The 18987-nt window shown below is 42.9% G+C and overlaps 2 protein-coding genes across 8 annotated transcripts; both read right to left on the bottom strand.

The window, feature by feature from the left end:
• Window positions 1-644: 644 nt before the first annotated feature.
• l3mbtl1 (L3MBTL histone methyl-lysine binding protein 1) lies at window positions 645-13031 on the bottom strand. 4 transcript variants are annotated; one of them, XM_086212742.1, is made up of 22 exons: window positions 12951-13031; window positions 11197-11395; window positions 9187-9362; window positions 8223-8397; window positions 7057-7240; window positions 6640-6778; window positions 6337-6382; window positions 5768-5856; window positions 5105-5209; window positions 4865-5000; window positions 4652-4743; window positions 4334-4485; window positions 4137-4213; window positions 3919-4004; window positions 3255-3365; window positions 2933-3074; window positions 2410-2512; window positions 2098-2286; window positions 1965-2014; window positions 1688-1845; window positions 1541-1603; window positions 645-915 (listed from the first exon to the last, which is right to left on the bottom strand). In XM_086212742.1, the coding sequence occupies exons 2-22, from the start codon at window positions 11363-11365 to the stop codon at window positions 781-783; spliced, it is 2577 nt and encodes an 858-aa protein (XP_086068868.1). In that variant the 5' UTR covers window positions 11366-11395; window positions 12951-13031; the 3' UTR covers window positions 645-780. The 4 variants fall into 4 exon arrangements, 3 of the variants coding, with proteins under 3 accessions (XP_086068868.1, XP_086068869.1, XP_086068870.1); XM_086212743.1 differs by having other exon boundaries at window positions 7078-7240; XM_086212744.1 differs by having other exon boundaries at window positions 8274-8397.
• A 368-nt stretch (window positions 13032-13399) lies between these two features.
• Window positions 13400-18001, bottom strand: LOC147256300 (serine/arginine-rich splicing factor 6-like). 4 transcript variants are annotated; one of them, XM_086214203.1, is made up of 7 exons: window positions 17782-18000; window positions 17224-17384; window positions 15484-15602; window positions 15145-15347; window positions 14966-15037; window positions 14383-14851; window positions 13400-14271 (listed from the first exon to the last, which is right to left on the bottom strand). In XM_086214203.1, the coding sequence occupies exons 1-6, from the start codon at window positions 17886-17888 to the stop codon at window positions 14416-14418; spliced, it is 1098 nt and encodes a 365-aa protein (XP_086070329.1). In that variant the 5' UTR covers window positions 17889-18000; the 3' UTR covers window positions 13400-14271; window positions 14383-14415. The 4 variants fall into 4 exon arrangements, with proteins under 4 accessions (XP_086070329.1, XP_086070331.1, XP_086070328.1 ...); XM_086214205.1 differs by having other exon boundaries at window positions 13400-14746; window positions 17782-18001; XM_086214202.1 differs by having other exon boundaries at window positions 13400-14851.
• Window positions 18002-18987: the final 986 nt, after the last annotated feature.

Genomic DNA, 18987 nt, shown 5'->3' with positions numbered 1-18987 from the left:
ATTCAAGATTGTGCTAAAAAAAAGAAGAAGTCATTTTTCATTATTTTCAGGAAAGAGTTCAAGATCATCGAGATAAAAACGGAGACGTTGTTTGAGCTGGTCCGGTGGTTCCGGCAGTGGTCAACCATGTTGTGAGAAAACTTTAGTGTCACTCTCCTTCCAACTGAGCAAAGTATTTCATTTAATTTCCTTTCTGTTGAGGTCAAATAACCATAGGGGCTGTTACTGAAAACATTACTGTCCTTCAGCCTTGTTTATTTTCTTTATTGCACAGAATCTGAAGCTTTGACAGCTTCACTCGTCTACTGCATTTAACTCTTCCCACTCATATATTTTGGGCACTTTCCCACCCTCCCCATCCCATTTATATACATCTGGATTCCTATCGGAGCATCTTATATTCTATTTTAATACCTCCATGCTGGTGACAGTCACAGGAGGGAGCATTATGTTTTGAACTTTCAGCCAAACCATTTACTACATATACGAGACATGATGTCTGGGGGCTTTGTTCATGATGGATACTGAGTTAAAACCTCTGACGTTATCCCTCACACACCCCAGCACCCCTCACCCCAATGTGTCCCTCATGTCTCTCTCTGATTCATTATTTGCCACTCACCCCCCCTCCCTCCCTCCCTCTCTCTCTCTCTCTCCCTCTCTCTGATGGGTACAGGACACCAAACACATGAAAAAGGGGTCAGGGTCTTTTCTCCCTGCAACAGAATGAATTTGGCACATGATGATGGGCGTCCTGGCGCCTTGTGAGTGAGGACAGGATCACTTGAGTCCCTCGTCTGTGCTCTTGAACATGAGAATGGCATTGGAGATCTTGAGGGCGGGGCCTAGTTTGATGCTCATGATTTTCACAATGTCGGTCTGGGTCAACAACAGGAAGGCCTCGCCATCAATCATCTGGAGAGATGCAGACACAACAGTGGCCATGTAACAGCAGCTTTAGATCATATCAGTCCAGTAAATGGTCGTCTGAAATCACCTGGAATTATCACTGACCAACCACTGTCGGGTCGTACCTCTGGACCCTTCTGAGTGATCAGACTTCAAAAATAGTGTTTCTTGATGATGCTTGAGGTCCAGACGTTTATTCACAAACACTTTTAACAGGTTGACTGCTCCGGTACAGTAATAACCAAACAGTTAAGGTTAAGAACAGTCTCAACTTCCCATTCAAACTGTGAAACTTGTGGTCAGAACCTGTGTCTGACAATCTAACGTCAGTCTGGTGTTTGCTACTTCCTGTTATGTTGCAATCAGAACCACACGGCTGGTGTGATGAGAAAGTCCTGCTCTTTAGGAGACAGTCTTGACTCAGTGTCTCACAAATTTCCATGTCGTCAATTTGAACTTATTTCTCAGGTTACGATTGTCTCGCGAGTAGAGTGGAGCCATGTTCGCAGTCACAAGTGGACTGATCACGTCTGAATATGAATCTTTAGCACGACATAACAGCACGACTTTCTTCATTCTAAAACGTTTTAACCACATATCACGTGAGTAATCCTATGACTGGAAATCTCACCTCGTCTTTAAAGAGACGGGCCTGTTCTTCACAGCCGATTAGATTCTGAACAAACTTGAAGACCTGCAAAAACATTCCGGATCATCAAAACAGCGTGAGAATTGAGATGCGTCAAGAGAAATTAAACGCGTGTGTCAGTGAGCTCACCTCCTCCACTCCCCACGCTGCCACCTGGCTGGCGTGAATGCCCTGGACGCCCGGCAGCAGCTTACAGTGCTGCTCCCAGCACAGAGACAGAGTCCTGTCTGACTGACCACTCAGGGCTGACATGAACAGCGACGGATACACACCCTCCGATGACATACCTGAGCGCACGCACACACACACACACACACACACACACAGACATATAAAAGGGTGCTGTGATTAAACTGCTGTTAATTTACGATATCAACACAAATATTCCAGCATTTAGAAAACTCACTCTGGTAGTCTCTCTGCTGGTTCTTCCTGTATTTGGGAGGACGACCAATCCTGAAAAACAGAGATTGATATTAAAGTCAAGCTAAAAGCGAACGTGCAGGCAAACCTGCACACACACACACACGCACCTTTACCTGCCACGATAATGGGTCTTCTTGGTCCTCTGGCCGAAAAAGAGGTTCCTCTTGCACTCTGAGTCGGATAGCTCGGCCTTCAGCCTGCCCTGGTTACGCTCAGCCAACGGGCAGCCAGACACGCAGTGATGAGCCGTGAAACGACCAGTCACATGACCTGAGCCATCACAACCAGGAGTTGGACACTTCCTGTTTGAGAGACAGAGGTGAATTACAGGTTAAAGTTACAGGAACATGATGTGGAGTCATTCGATTCTTTCAGGGGCCCTGCAGAATAACACATTTATTAAATGACCCCGTGGCCGAGTTCACCTGTTGTGGAAGCTGTACTTGTTTGTTCTGGGGTGGCTGATGGGTTTACAGGGGACGGAGGAGGGGTAGCTGGACTGGGCTGTAGCAGGAGGCTCCCTCGGTCCTGAACACACACACACACACACACACACACACACACACACACACACACACACACACACACACACAGAAAAAATACAATATTCAGAAAACATTCATAGTCAGTTCAAGATAATATATTTTTTTATAGCTGTATCCTGAAACTGAAGCACTTAAATGGAAGTCAGCCATTAGTCATTTTTATTACTGTTATTGTTATTATTATTGTTGTTATTGTTGTTATTATTATTATTATTATTATTATTATTATTATTATTATTATTATTATTATTATTATTTTTATGACAAAGAGAGGCAAATATATGGAAATCAGACATTTTCCGTCAGCTGTTACTGGTCTGTCACCAGCTCAGTCACTCACATTTGTGTAGCTTTACACAATATTTACTGCTGTCAAGAATAAGTTTGATTGGAACTTTAATACCGTGTGGCTGCTGCGGTTTCACGTCCCGTGGAGGGATTTTGAGCGGGTGACCAGTCGCTTCGCACCAGCCTGCTGGATGGATGTCGTGGTGATCAGAGTCCATCCACTCGTCATAGACGTGACTCCAGCCATCATAATGGATCTGACACAGAGACAGAGACCAGAGAGGTGAACAGTTTTCCAGAGGGAACCTGAAAACTATGAAGATCTCATTCTCTTTTCCTAACTGATGAGATCAGAGCAACAATCTCACTCACAAATAAGATCATAAAAACACACGCACACACACACACACACACACACACACAAACACACACGTTACCTTAATGCGGTGGGTCTCCACCTCCTCTACAGTAGCCACTCGTATCAGACCAGGACTCCTCTTGTCTACGGCCTCCAGTTTCATCTGAGGCTGGAAGCTGTGAGCGGGGCGCTGGACCAAGAAACAGAGGATGATGGGAAAAACTGTCTTTTTAAACTGAGGCGTATTCATATCTAGGAGTTCTATGCACTTTTTGGTTAACTCTTTGTTTTTTCATCAACATTCAAGCCTTGTCCACAGCATGGCTGCTCTTTCTGACACAAATCACACAACTGTCAACTAGAAAACGAACATTCCTACAATAATCTGTCAAATAGTCAAGTCAAGTCAATTTTACTTATATAGCGCCAAATCACAACAAAAGTTATCTCATGACACTTTACAGGCAGAGCAGGTCTCGTACCACACTCCTTCAAAGAATTTACACCCAGCAGTTCTCCATCAGCAAGCACAATGCAAGAAATCTCTGTCTGTTCGTCTGTGGCTTGAATGACTCAAAGACCGTTCAGCCAATCGACTGATACCTGCCGTGCGCACTGAAGTCACAAGATTGTCAAGGAGGTTTTGTGGCATCATACAACCCACGGCCACGCCCCTCAAAGGACAGGCAATGTGCTTGTGTTGATCAAATTTAAAAAAAAAAAAAAATTAAATATATGCTCACCACTTTGAAGGCATCGGCTGCCACCGCTGTGGAGCCGGTCTCTTGCAGGTAGCGAGACCAAGAGAACAGGCCCTGGTCCGGATAATCTGGAGCAAAAGAAATCAGTGAGTGACCACGAACAACACAAATAATCTCTCATACATGTTTTTTGTTGAGCTGTTTTTAAAATGTTTACATCAAATGAACAAAATGAAACAGACTAGATAAAAACTGGTCACCTTGGGGTGGTGTTAGCGGCAGGTTCCTCTCCTGGCACCAACCGATAGGGTGGATGTACGGACTGGTGGCATCACACCTGCATATTTTCACAGAGAACAGACGCCAGGAAGGTCGTACAGGTTTGATAGTTTTGTTGCACATCAGGATGTTGCTGAATTAAATGTGTGAAGCATTTTTCAAAGTATAAGATGCACACCAGTAATCATACGTGTCGTCCCAGTTGTCAAAATGAACCAGGAAGCGGTCGTCCACCACGTCAGTGATGGTTGCTACGCAGATGAGGGAGGGGTTCATACGGTCAACCGCCTCTAGCTTCATTCCAATCTCGAAACCGCATTTCACATCCATCTAAACAGAATGAACATGTGTTGTCATTACTGAATTGTTTATTAGTTATCCAAAGACACGATAAAGACTGTTAGATACTGACGAATACTGAGTCTGAGGGTGCAGAGGACAGTCATGACAGTCTGGACGCCACGTCAGATCAAACATTAATCAAGAACTGTATTACCCTCCCAGGACTGGCGAAGAGTTCTTTGGGGGCCACTTGTGCTTTAGTCATCCTCAGGTAGTTGGTCCAAGTAAACTCTTCCTCTTTACAACCTGGGGGAGAGCAGGCGCACTTGGAAACCTCATGGTTGCCACATACGCAGACACCGACCAACCATAACTTGCAACTGAAAACATCTGTTTGGTTTTGTTGGTGAGTGCTGTCACCTCTGACCTTTTGGAGTGTGTAGTTTGTGTCCTGTGCTCTCACACCAGCCTGCGGGGTGGATGTCCGGGGAGTTGGCGTTCACCCAGAAGTCGTGGCAGTCAGAGTAGCCGTCAAAATGGAGTCGAAGCCGATAACCACAGACCTAGATGATGACGAGGATGAGAAAATCAGGCTGGCGGGAGCTGCTGCAAAGCATTCTGGGATTCATTAAGGTCCAGCGAGCACGTTAATGGATGTCCGGCTCACCTCGGCCACAGTGAGAACAAAGTACATGGAGGGATGCTGGGGGTCGATGCCCTCCAGCTTCATCCCCTGTTTAAAGCCGTTCTTCACGACGGGAACTCTCTGAGTCTGGACACCAGGAAGGAAAGGAGACAATGTTTCAGAGGAGATCAACATGAATTAAAATGAAACCTCCTGCTTAAATCAGACAAAGGAAAGAAGATGCACTGCATTATTGCTATTTCCATATCAGTGAAGGTTTTATTAAAACAATTATTTTAACAGAATAAAATCCTACACAGGGTTCATGCAGATTTTGACAAATCCATTTTCAATATTTTTCCATAACTTTTCAATGCCCGTGTGGAAAATTTTTACAATCACACATTCCCTCGAACGAGCGTTAACATCCAACAAAGAGAGAATCCATTTTTCAGTATATATCTCACAAAAAACAAACTTCATAAACATGTATTGAAATATATACCTTTTTTTTTAAATCCAGGTCTGGATGTTGCTACTTTCGCAAACCCTGATTTTTTTTTCTCCATGTTTCTAATGACCTCATGATCCCTGTCTATATATAAAATTACCTGCAGGAGCGACTCTCTAGTGGTACTTTGACAGACGAGTTAATGGAGTTTCTGTGACACAAGCACGCTGCAGCCGTGGGTAACTCAAACGTACCTCTTGGAAAAGCTTGTTGGGAGCAGCGACAGCTTTGGTTTCCTCCAGATACTGCGCCCATGTCCACTGCTCTGTCTTACTGTCTCCACCTTCAGTATTTAAAAAAAAAAAAAAAGTTGGACTATCTATATTGTTAAATTCTATATTAGCAGAACAGCCAGTCCTCTACCTGGAAGCTGCAAGCTGGACCTGTGTTGCAGATATCTGCCATTCAATTCTTCTGAGTCAAAAAGAACATTGCAGATATCCACAATAATATTCTTCCAAGGACAAATGACGTCGCTTTCGCCATTCATGCATATTGAAATTGACTTCCGAGTATTCACAAGCACATTTTTGATACCTAGACAGAACATTCTGGATGTCTGCAACAGAATTCCTACTAAGAAAATCTCCCATTTCAGATATCTATAATTATATTGCTACTGGTAATAATTTTGATTCCAGATACCTAAAATGAAAAACTATACCAGATATCCATGATGTAATCTTGACATTTCAACTAGGAGAATTTCAATTTAGATATCTGACATAGAATTCTGAAGTGAAGATAAAAACAAGATGATCACCTCTGATGTGTCTGCCATCGGCTTTGGAATCATCCGTCTTCTCATCCTGGGAAAAAAAAAAAATGTAATGAGCACTTTTATTTCAAAAGTCTCTTATGACATATAATAGCAGGGTGAAACAGGGGTAATTAATAAGATTAATAATGGTCCTGTTCTATTTAGGTGAGCCCTTGTATTGTGCATAACTGTCTCAAGTGGATTCAACACTAAATAGAATTAATCTGATCGGTTCCACTTGTGTTTATTCTGCGATGACATATCAAAATAGCATTGAATTAAAGCAAATTGTTAACGCTGTCCCACCGTGCCCTCCATATCAGAGTCTTCCTCGGAGGGACTCAGGTACTCCTTCCTCTTCCTCTTCCTCATGGGTTTCAGGTGATCAGCATTCAGGGAGGAGACTCTCCCGCCTGCTGGAACCTTTTCCACCCCGATGCTCCTCCTGGTGTGGAGAGGACAGATACCGCGACGCTCACATCACCTGCCAGGAGGCTGACTTTTCTCTTATTTTTATCTTGAAATTTCATTTCCCCACATTTTTTTGGGGGGGGGGGGGTTTTGGTGAACATCACTTTTATGTGTGAGTCTGTCTGGTATTACTACTAAAACAGATGTCTAGTTTTTCCAGAAGCTTCTCTTATTTTAGGCAGGTTTTTCCTCTTAGAGTGTACTTGTACAAACAGTGTAGATATAGCAGGATATATGGTATAAATAGGCTACATGCAGTTGTGATGAAGGTACTTGTCAGTGATCGGCTCTCTGCGAAGTTCTTCTGTGTAGACTCTCTGGGCTCTTGGGTCGTGGTTCTGTTGGGCCGGCCCAACCTGGACATCAGGTTTGGCTTGGGCCAACCTCTCTGGCTCCACTGCTGCACCTCGCACAGGACCAACAGGAAGAGAAACATCTGAAACACAAGAAAGGGGCCCAACGATGAAGCATCTCCCAGAGAAAACTGCTGAAAGAAGTTTTACTCAGACAAAAACCATAAGTAGTTAGAGAACTGTTACAAAATACAGAGTTAAAGATAACCAGTTTAAAAATAAAATTAAAAAAAAGAATTGGTCACTCCCACTTTTTCCAAAAAGAGGGACATACAGAAATAACACCAAGGTCACAACCTGGGATGGAACCAAGAATGATGCCAGCATGTAATCAACAGTTTCTCAATTGTGTTACTTGTTTTTGCTTAAAATATACAATGATTAAATATTATTGAGCAAAATACCAAAACACATGCGGCAATTTAATCATTTTAAGCAAATATTTATATATTTATAATATTCATTTACTAAACAAAGAATCCATTTTCTGTTGGTATTCAAGTCTTTTCCTTGATGATCTTGACAAATGTTTATTTGATCAAACATCAAAATTGGCTTGTAACTTGACTTGGCTCGGAACTGCAATCAGGATGTCAGGATTCTGTCGAGCTCTGAAGCTTTGTGACATCATCAAACAACCTACGGCCCCGCCCCTCACAAAACAGACACGACACTTGTAGATAAAACATGAAAATTACATTTAACTTGAAGCTTGAGTTTGCATGAAAAGTGGGGTTAGATACCGCATTTCGATCGGCCAAAGTTCAGAGGAACTGATGCGATGACAGCAAACAGCTACTCCAGAAACTTTTCAATTATTCACGTCTGGAGGTAAACTGAATGAACTTCGTCTTGATGGGAGTTTATGAAAGTCGCCTAAATCACACACTTGATTTGAAATTCCCAAAAATTCAAATATCCCAAGATACTTAACTTTGTGTCAAGTGATAAAATCAACAAATCCTCCTCTCAACTGCGGTCTCCAATAGTGTGAGCGACTGCAGTATTTAGAGTTCAGTCCTTGACTTTACTAAATCCTTATATAACCTGTTTTTATGACGCTACCTGGCTTGTCTGCTGGAGCACTTTCTGTGTCAGTCGGTCTCCCAGAAGTACCTGCTGCTGCTGCTGCTGCTGCTGCTGCTGCTGCTGCTGCTACGGCTGCTGCGGCGTCAGTGGTGCTGCTGGTGGTCCCTGGGGTGATGAGCGTGCTCAGAGCTCCTACGTCACTCACGCAGAACTACACCACACACACACACACACACACACACACACACACACACACACACACAGAAATGAAACCAAAGTTCCAAGAACTGTCTTTTTTGGGAGACGGACTGTTAACTAATTATAGGGATAGGATGATGGACTGTAACTATGGCAACAATCTTCGATCAACATGTTAGTATTACATTGTACCCGATGTTGTCCTAATGAGTTCAGCACTTCATGGCTGCTATGGGAGTACAGCACTGGGCCTACTGTGAGTTTGTCTTCATACTATCATCTTAAATTTCTCCTGACGTGGAGCTGCATGAGCGAGCCACGTCACATCCACCAACTATTCATAAATGAGCTTCGTAAACATGATGTTCCAAATTAATGAGCGGAGCAAATTAGCGAGATTGACGCCCTAAAAATAACCCTTAAAATACCATATAAGGTCAGCTGTCCAGCAGACGATCCATTCATGAAACTGGCACCAAAAACAACGAAGAAATATATGAGCTGTGAGAATACTGTCCTGCTGTAGGAACCAACTGAAACACACAGTGGTGGTGAATGCAACAAAAAAAACAAACCAAGTAGTTTATTATAGCTTCTTCTATTTATTGCGCTTGTACTTTTGCTGCTGTTACTTCTCAAACAACTCTTCTTCTGCTGTCACAGTGCCAATTTCCCCACTGAGGGAGGAATAAAGGTTTATCTTATCTTACCTTAAATTGTTTTAAATCTCTTGTGCGACTGATTTGAGAAGTAGCAGCAGTTCTAAATTTATCACGTGAAAAAGTCAGAAACATCATCTTACCTTAAGGTTGCTGCTGGGCAGGATGGCCATCCCTTCCTTCCATTCAAGGACGTGAACGATGCTACAAGCCCCGCCCACCTGTGCTGTCAGAGTGGGGGTCTCATTGGCCCTGACTCCTTTACCCGGGTCCCCCACTGCAACAGCTGGAGTCACCTCCACTTTCTGATGGCCAGGTGCTGTAGAGAGATTCATGTAATTATGCTAACTTTGGTTGAGTTGGGTTATTTTAGCCATGCTAACAGGAGGGGGCAGCCATGTTGGATTCAAACATCTCAAAATGGATGTGATACTGTGATGTTTTCACATTCGTGGTTTCTAGAGAACGATCCCTCTAGCACCACCACCAGGTTCTTTTGTCACTTAACTTGTCATATCTCAATATCTGTTGTCGCATTTTGCATTTATGGTTCCCAAAGGGGGCAGAACAGTGGTGCAGTGGTTCCTATTTTCCTCACAGCAAGAAGGTTCCGGGTTCGAGCCCCGGCTCGAGCACAGGATCTTTCTGTGTGGAGTCTGCATGTTCTCCCTGTTCCTGTGTGTGTTCTCTCTGGTACTCCAGCTTCCTCCCACAGTCCAAAGACATCAAGAGGGGACGAGGCTGATTGATACTCTAAATTGACTGTAGGTGTGGCTGTGAGTGTGAATGGTTGTCTGTCTCTATGTGTTGGTCCTGAGATGGACTGGTGACCTGTCCAGGGTGAACCCTGCCTCTCGCCCGAAAGCTGCTGGGATAGGCTCCAGCCCCCCACGTGACCCTTAACAGAATAAGTGGTAGATGGATGGATGGATGACAAAGGATGAATATTCAAATGAGCCACAAGTTACATGAGATAACGTGAAGTTGATTTGCTAACCAAAGGTGACCTTAGCTATGTTTCAGTGTGTCTAGCCGCTATCCCAAATATTCTATGCTAAATCTATTTGGCTAACTCTCCATTAAAAGAGTCCACTATGCACACATTAAGAATAAGAATTCCTATTTTCTATCTAAAAAGCACTTTTTGAAAACAACTTAGAAAGTGCTATACAGCAGTAGTTTCACACTGGTCACAGGAAGTAAGCCAGAAATAAAGATCATTTGATACATCTCAAAATTACACTGCTTTGTCTTCATGAGCTGTACAGCAAGATCATACTGCACATATGGTTCATGTAGACACAGGAGGTGATATTAAAAATCGAAATGATATCAGGTGTCGACGTCCTCAAGCTCCACAGAACAGCGGCACACTGTGACATGAGGTGTGCCATCACTGCTTTGACCAAAAGTTCACTTCGCCAAGGCGTGCGCTCTTTATTTTCTCTATTTAAATCACTTTATTGAGTCTGTGCTCACCTTTATTTTAATCTGCTACAACCAATCTCTTCATATTAAACTATATATATATATACAGTATATATATTTATTTATTTATTTTTTGCTGTAATAATAATGAGCTGTTTAATGCAGCAGCAAAATTACTGGCGACGTTCAGGAAACTCGGCAGGATCTCCACAACAAGCAGTTATGTAAGGAAACAGAATCCATCCTGTGTGATTGCTCCCATCCTTTACATCAACAGTTTCAGCCTCTGCCATCTGGTAGCCTCCTCAGACGTCCACCACCTCCAACCAACAGATATGCAAAAACTCCATCATACTCAACTCTCTCCTAAAATCGAGGAGGAAACGGTAGCCACTTGCAGCGCATTTACAAGCCAATATATTATTTTGTTAACTCTGTTTATCTTCTGGATCTTATTTATTGTTCTTTCATGTTTTTTTTCATTGTCTGAATCTTCAATTCATTTTTAACTGATTGCCCCAATGCAGAAAAGTTATTACTTGATCGACAACGCCATTGAGAGGTAACCTGACAAAATGCACCCTTGCCTTGGATCTTGCATGGAGATACACAGCAAAAAAAAGTACAATTTATATTTAAATGAAATACTAAAAATAAATTTTACAGAGTTAAAAGGGAGGTCTTTCTCATGCCACCTGCTCACCTCCTGTTGGATCTATGCTTACCTGGCAGGAGGAGAGCTGTGGTGGTGTGGGGAGGGGGCCTGGCCTTCTTGGCCACACTGCTGTCGGTCCCACAGATGAGGATGGTCTCACTAGGGGACGAGGAGGACGGGGCCAAGGGGGCACAGTCGGGTTCTTTGGGCGGAGCCTCCACGTTCACTTTGGCACTCATAATTACGTCCCTGTGCTTCACTGCGAAGCGCTGGAGAAACACACACGCCGCAAACTAGTTCAGCGGTCTAACAGGAGAAACTGTTGGCAGCAATTAAAGAAAAGATGGGAATATCCTCTTCAGCTGCTGACTGGAGAGTGGAATGATGGTGCTGATCAAGATTCAAGTCCACTGCTTGTGCTAGATCATGAATCTGCCATAAAGTACCACGAGACACATCACCCACACACACACACACACACGACCGAAGTAAATAGCCTTCGAATAAATTCAAACCGGATACATTTGTGGGGTTTTTTTTTGAGGGGGGGGGGGGGGGGCGCACTTTTGATGCGAAATGTGTGGTTTACCACAACCTTATCATGTAACCTTAAAAATAATGTCAACAATAATACTGATAATAGTAAAAAGATAAGGAAACAGCTGTGGTATCTGATCAGAACCGATAAAATGTGGATCTCTGAATACAAATAATAGATGGTTGTGATTTAGTTTTTAACCATGAGTGGGAATAATATCCGTCTGTTATTCACCAAATGGGGATTTCGCACTTTTTCCTACAATGAGTTCTATGGATAGAGTATTTTCCATTGAACAGATTATAAAGCACTCAAGGCAAATGAGTTGTTTTTGAGGAAAAAAACTGCTTTTTGTAATCTTCCATAATTCAAAAAGCATAAAATTATGGTTATATGTCTGATGGCATTTCTTGATACAACAGGAGGAAATAAATTAGATAATAATAGATAATATAAGACAAGTGAGGGGCTCCTAAGACCATTTCTGGAAAGAAGAGAATTCATTACAACCACCACATTTACGTTATATAAGCATAGAAAGTATTTTCCTATTCATGTACATTGCATGCCAACAGTTTTCCTTTCAAAAAAGACCATTTAAAACTTAATTATATCCTGAATTTTTTAGCCAACTTCAGAAACATTAAAAAGCGTTTATTTACGAGTGCCATTTTCCACAATAATGGCAGAACTGAGGCTTCCTCCATCAGCAGCCATGACCCCGAGTGACTTTTAAACAGCCATCCATTCCCTCCAATAAAAAGGCAATCATGGTGACACGCCGATATATTTACGCGTAGGCTTCCCAGTCCACACACACATAAAATAAAACGGCATTTCATTTAAAATGGCGGAGAATGAGAAATCATTGAGGTGTAAAACCCAGTGTCTCAAGTCCCGTGTAGATCCCGTTTAGTGAAAAATGAACCCTGTCACCAATTCCGGCAACATCTCATCTCAATGAGCAACATTGTCGTCTCCGTAACGTTAAAAGCGCTTACATGCAGCGTAGAAACATCACATCGACCGCTTCTAGTATTTTAAAACTACTTAACTCAATTATGACAATTAAAGCGGTGCCATTTTCAAATCTATATTTTTAAGATGAAAAGCCAAGTGGTTGAATATAAGCGCAACGCTTAAACGCTTTCAGGGGAAACAAACACGTGTCGCTTTAAAATTAATGAAGTTTTAAAGGCGCTCGCTTCTGCTATATTTACAGGGATTATTAAAATGTGGAGTAAATTAGTGGCTGCGGATCAATTCGGAACTGAAATTTGGCTTACCAGCTCTGATCTCCTGCGGCCCCGGGGTTCAAACTGCGCATGCGCGGGCTCCAAGCATAGTCACCGCTCGTTGGGCTCCTTGTAACGGCGAGAGACTCGAGGGCAGCCGCTCCGCTCACTATAGTCAATATGCGAATATAATGCAGTGTACGGCTATAAATTGATGGTTGCTACATCCCATTTCAACATTTAAACGGTCGTCAGGTTCACCATTACCCGTCTGCACGTCTTCCGATTACACCATCCTTTAATAAAAGCGCATTTATTATATAATTAGCAGGATGTAGGTCACGTCGATACTGCAGTCAAAGGTTTCCCCCCACCAATTGAAACAAAAAAACAACACCACGACAGGAATTTTATTTAAGACCTTTATTTGAACATAGAAGAAAAAAATAGTTTGTTAGATCTCAAATGCATGGAGAGAAAAAAAAAAGACTTTCACAAAATGGAGGTGAGCATTTATTAGTGTAACGTTTTTTTTTTTCCTCTTGTAACCCCAGAGCGAGCATCTCTCAAGTTCAAGTAGACCCCAATTTGCTGCATTAAAACCCCTAAACCTCTGGATGCACCAAAACAATCTAACAAATTACTTTATCAAGGCTGCAATCAGGAAACGAGACTGCAATTATGGCATTGAACTTTTGAACAAGCAGAAACCCATGAAGTAAAAAAGCGGCTTTCCACAAATATTAAGTTGAGTTCTCTTTTTAATATATATACAAAGAAAAAAAAAACGAGTAGAAACTGAAGGGAACGCATCAATTTTGATCACTCGCCGTAGAGGTTTAAAAAAGGAGACTGAGCTACGAGCATCGACGGTGGAAACTGTTCCAATGTGAAATACGAACCCCAAATTTTGTCATGTTCAAGCCGTCGATCCAGGTTGTTTTGCGTGATCACATGCAGATCGCCTTCTCAAAAAAGAAAGAGTCCATTGACACTGAAGGTCAAGAGAACCACTGAGGTTGTAGCCAAATGCTACTTTTCATCCAAAGTCACGAACGAGTACAAAGCTTAACAGTCATACCGAACAAAGGCTGTCCACATTAGTGGACTGGGGACAACTCTGTCAAGTTTACCAATTTCAGATTTATCGGACTAAAACCAAATTTTGCATTGTTTACAGCCAATTAAAACAGACTGGAGTAACAGACTTCTGGGTCAGAGGCGAGTACCACTTCAGACTGGTTAGGTTGAGCGCTGATGTTGCCAGATCCTTAGAACTGTTCCCAAGACCGACTGGGTACTCGGAGGAGGAAAAAGCAGGCGACTGGTGTTGAGATTTCCTGCTGTTGTTGCGCATCCTCTTAAACTGCATCTAAAAACATGTTTAAGACAAATGCAGACTTAAAGGAGAAAAGTGGACAAATCAGGAAGCGTAAGCCAGTATGACCACACTTGCTCATTATGTACAGCTGACAGGATGCACCTCGAAGACCAAATTTTCCCTCCACCGGTTCAGCTAATCCTGAGAGGCTGATGGGGACCGTGATCGAGACCTGGAGCGGGACGCTGAGCGTTTCTCCCTAGACTTGGATCGGCGGTCATCCTGCTGCGGGGATGGGGAGTGTGAGGCGGATTTGGCAGCATGCACCTCATTCCCGTTCTCCATCGGGGAAGGGGAGCGACTGCGGGACTTCTTCTCACCAGACTTCTCCTTTGATCGGCTACGGGAATCCCGTTCTGACTTCACCTTGGAACGACTCTTTGAGCGGGATTTGGATTTACGCTCAGCTGATCTTGACCTCGACTTGTGGGAGCGAGATTTGGATTTACGGGATCCAGAGCGGGACCTGCGGTTACGAGAGCGAGATTTAGCATCTCCAGACTTCGAGCGAGACTTCCTGCCTGATCTGGATCGGGACCGATTATGTCTCTTGTTGCTGCGGGAACCAGACCTGCAAGAAATAAAAATGCTTCAACATGGCTACATTGTCAAAACCAGTGTATTCTAACTAGGCTGCAAAAGGCTAACAATTATTTACTTATTTAACTGATTCAGATCCTCTCACCTGGAGTGGGACCTGGATCGACTCCTGGAGCTCCTGTGGCTCCTGCTGCGAGAGCGGCGGCGACTGCGAGATCTAGGGAAGATGACAGCAACACAGTAAGGGGGATTGATGTGTGTTCCTTACAAAACATTAAGAGTAAAGCTTTAAAAAAATATGCAGTGGAGGAGAGGACCTCCCACCTTGAACGGCTGGGGGAGTAAGACCTCCGGCGCCTAGGACGGTCCTCCACTAAACGAATCTTCCTTCCGTTGATATCCGTCCCATCCAACTTGTCCAGAGCCCTCTTCATGTCAGAGTGGGAGCGGAACTCAATCACCCCCTCATTGGTGCGTTCCTTGTGGGCGTCTGCGTAAGTCACCTCTCCTGCCTGACGCATGAAGTCCTGGGGAACACAAAGAAATTTAACAAATCCTCATTTGCTCGATGGACACGGGGACTTCAAGAAAATCTAATTCCAAACATTCAAGACGACAATCCACCTTAGCCAAACATGAAGAAAATGGGTTTTTATCGCGTACCTTCAGGTCCTGCCAACTGCAGCGGCTGGACAAATTCTCCACAACGAGACGATATTCAGTACGGACTGGGGGTCCATACTTATCCCTGCCAGTGCGGCTCCGGCTGCTATAACCGCTACCTTTAAAAACAACAGCACACGGAAATAGTTAGAAGCACAAAAGAGTCCAAAATACAAAGAACTATTGGCCTGGGTTATTGACTTGTCAGATAAAAGCCCAAGGGGGAATAAATTTACATGTAATGAAAGAGTCCCTCTGATTCCATTATCAAACACAAAGCTTCAGACAAGTGATCTACAAGCCACTGCATGGGCTCTTTTATAGTTTGTTTTCAGCATTTTGAAGTTGTTCGCTGCTGCAAAGAACACCACTGCATCTGTTTCCGGCAATACAAAGCCCGTCTTTCTCCGGTATATCAGAATGATGGATTAGCTGCATAAACAAATAGGCAGTGATGTTCTTTCAAGACCTCCGAACCCTGGAACACAAACAGAAAGGAGGCATCCACATAGGTTGCCACATAGGTCAAGGACACTGGTCGATCAAATTGTTTTAAAAATTGTGTTTCAGGCCATTTGACTGGTCTGAAATAGGGTTTTCCAGTTTTTTTTTTCCCCCACTTACAATATTTGTTTGATTGCAAGTTTTGTTTGGAAGTTCTTTACCAGAGCCGCTCCACTTATGTTTGCTGTCAACATAGAAACCAATGGCAATCCTCACCATCACCCCTGGTCTATTGGCAAAAGGCTGCTGTCATCATGGCTTCCGGTTAGGTCAGCCAAGGATCAAGGGGGGGGCAAAGGTCACACACACATTGTAAGGTGAAAGCCAAGGCCAAACGGGACAGGCAGTCATCTTAGCCAGTCATCTTTAGCCTCAATGGACTCTCAGCCTCAGCCCGCAACTGGACTCTTTCAAATTGAAACATCAAGGACTTTTGTTAATGTTGAATAAAAAATATATACCAAAATTAAAAAAAGACACAATTCACATCATATATTGGCCTAGTCCTATTGATATATCACACTAGCTACATCAGTGGTGATTAGTTGTGAGGTGCAAAAATAGAAGTACACCTTCAAAACAAGGCTTTCCATAATCATAACAATGGACTTAGCAATTCATGTTAAGAGAGCTTTTCTTTCAGGCCAACTCTACACCCTAGGCTCTCCAGTCTATAGTGAGCTGTGTCTTGCAGATTGTTGTTCCTTCCAAACAGATAGTGACCCATTGGCCAATCAAGCATGGCCTTCTATCAGAGGGCGAAACAACAACCTGCAGGTGAGCGACCCTCTCCTTGTCGATCCACTCTGAGAACTCCTGACCAGGACGAGCTCCAACAAGACGGAAAATGTTACAGTGGACGCCAGAACAATAATTAACAGAAAAATGTTGTTCAACAAGCTACTTGCTTAGTATGTCCATAAAGTCATGCTACTGCTGATCATAACACTGAATAAAAAGGTTATAAATTTACGATACATTATTTAAAAATAAAGTGTATATATTAACAAATGCTATGGGTGCATGTACTCTAAATCATTTCAAACTAACCACCTAACAAAACTTTAAATCAAAATTTCAGGTTGTAATTTAACACTGTACCTGGAAAAAAAAAAAAGTAAAGTTGCAAGTACATCTTAAAATAGCATCAAGCTAAACATCTCTGTGCAGTCCACATCGACACCTCACCCCAAGGGGAAGGGGAGGAGAGGGTATCTTGTAATAGACTGCACTTACTGCGCCCACTACCCCAGTAACCCCCACCGTAGCCATCTCGGTCTCGCCGCGGGCCCCGAGCGTGCTCCACGATCACTCTCTCGCCGCACAGCTCCTTCCCGTTTAATTCGTACACGGCGTCGTCGGCGTCCCGGTTGTCCTCGAACTCCACGAATCCATAACTGTATAGGTAAATGCATCAGTAAAACCTCCGATGAGTCAACAAAAAGTAGACTCAGTCACATGAAACAAGATCTATTCACACTGGAGCAGCGCTAGCTAAAGTTAGCCGGGCCCGCTAGCTAGGTTGGTTAGATGCTGAACAAACACCGGACGCCATGTTGACCATGCGACATGAACCACACACAAGTTGCAGTTAGACAAACAATGTTACTCAAATTAATATCAATATCACACTAGCAAACGTAAGTAGCAGCGTAAACGTCTACGCATATGGAAATTTACGGATAATATTTACTAATTCTTTTCGGCGTTGATATTGTTCAGCGAACTGCTCACGTGAAAACTGTTAGCCAGAAAATGTTAGCTACGTGCATTTAAATGGCTAACGAAACGTACCCGTTCTTTAAATCGATCTCCATGAGCTTTCCGTATCCACTAAAAAACCGCTGAATGTCCTTTTCGCGGACATGATAGCTCAGTCGTCCGATATAAACACGAGGCATGTTTTAATCGTCTTCTCGACTGTTCTCCAACGCTCGCTATCAAGCTGAACGCGGCCAATGCAGCCTGTTACGGTTCCTCACGTCAGTCTTCTGTGACACCCTCTTCTTCTTCTATTACATTTGGTAGCAACTATTCTCAAAGGAGCACTGCCGCCACCTACAAGGCTGGAGTGTGAGCTCGAGTACTAAAAAAGGCCAAATAATAAATAAATAGAAATAGAAATAAAGCTGAATCCTCTTCATTAGTTCAGTTCCTTTTCACGACGCAATCGCTGGGTTATATATCTCATCATAATGAACAAATTCTTATGACTCCTACCACACATTTCATGAGTTCCCCTGCATTGTGTTAGGAACTGTTTAAACATTTTCTCCAAAATTTCTCAGATTAATCTGGGTAAACTATCATTTCTAATCTGTTCAGATCTCTCCACTGTAATGCCAAATGCAATAGCCAACATCTGAGCTGTACATGTGATCTGGTGCTCTTTCCACCATCTTTATGTATATTTATCTGGAATTACTTAAGAAAATCAAATATTTTTCCTTTTGGTCCTTATGCTCCAAACGTATTTGTTGGACTGGACGACTGATTTGATTTTTTCCGCCCTTTTAACTCTTCCCTTCACTTTCGTTTTGAATTTGAATAGAGAAATCTAACCTAACAGGGGAAGTAACTACAGCTCAGTCACTGGGTAAAGCACCATTGCACACTAACTGAATCCCATTTGATCCTGTTCTTCCAGCCAAGGAAAAACATTCCGCCCCTGCATGCCCTCTTTCCCCACACGCTCTGAGGCCCTACGACCTTGTAGATTTTCCAATTTTCTTATGCATTTGAATTTTTTAACCAGTGAAGCTGGATGAGATTTGAAGCTTGTTAACGGTATTAGTCTAAAACATCTCTGGATGCAACAGTTCCAGTTGAGCAAAAGCATGTTTAAACGTCAGCGTCTCATGCATGGAATAATTAACTACATATATTACCTTAAGCCTCAATAGGAAAAATACGTTTTTGGTATTGGTACAATATTCAAATTAGTTGTCAAATTTGAATCAAGGGCCTTCACCTCAAACCGCCTCAGGTCATTTTTTGCAA

Source organism: Aulostomus chinensis, chromosome 9 (genome assembly GCF_037954235.1).
Source record: "Aulostomus chinensis isolate RoL2024-O1b breed Wild chromosome 9, RoL_Achi_v1.0, whole genome shotgun sequence".
NCBI classification, from domain to species: domain Eukaryota; kingdom Metazoa; phylum Chordata; class Actinopteri; order Syngnathiformes; family Aulostomidae; genus Aulostomus; species Aulostomus chinensis.
This window is presented reverse-complemented; position numbering and strand designations above follow the sequence as displayed.

Bases quoted from the DNA above. Each gene is read 5' to 3' on its own strand.
- l3mbtl1 (XM_086212742.1), bottom strand. From the start codon at position 11,365: ATGAGTGCCAAAGTGAACGTGGAGGCTCCGCCCAAAGAACCCGACTGT. The intron at 3,075-3,254 runs GTAACGTGTGTG...TCTCTGTGTCAG, and splicing joins TGGAGACCCACCGCATTAAG to ATCCATTATGATGGCTGGAG. The intron at 1,846-1,964 runs GTGAGTTTTCTA...GCGTGCGCTCAG, and splicing joins CCAGCAGAGAGACTACCAGA to GTATGTCATCGGAGGGTGTG.
- LOC147256300 (XM_086214202.1), bottom strand. From the start codon at position 17,888: ATGCCTCGTGTTTATATCGGACGACTGAGCTATCATGTCCGCGAAAAG. The intron at 15,603-17,223 runs GTAAGTGCAGTC...TTGTTTTTAAAG, and splicing joins TTACTGGGGTAGTGGGCGCA to GTAGCGGTTATAGCAGCCGG. The intron at 15,348-15,483 runs GTACGCGATAAA...TGTGTTCCCCAG, and splicing joins GCAGTTGGCAGGACCTGAAG to GACTTCATGCGTCAGGCAGG.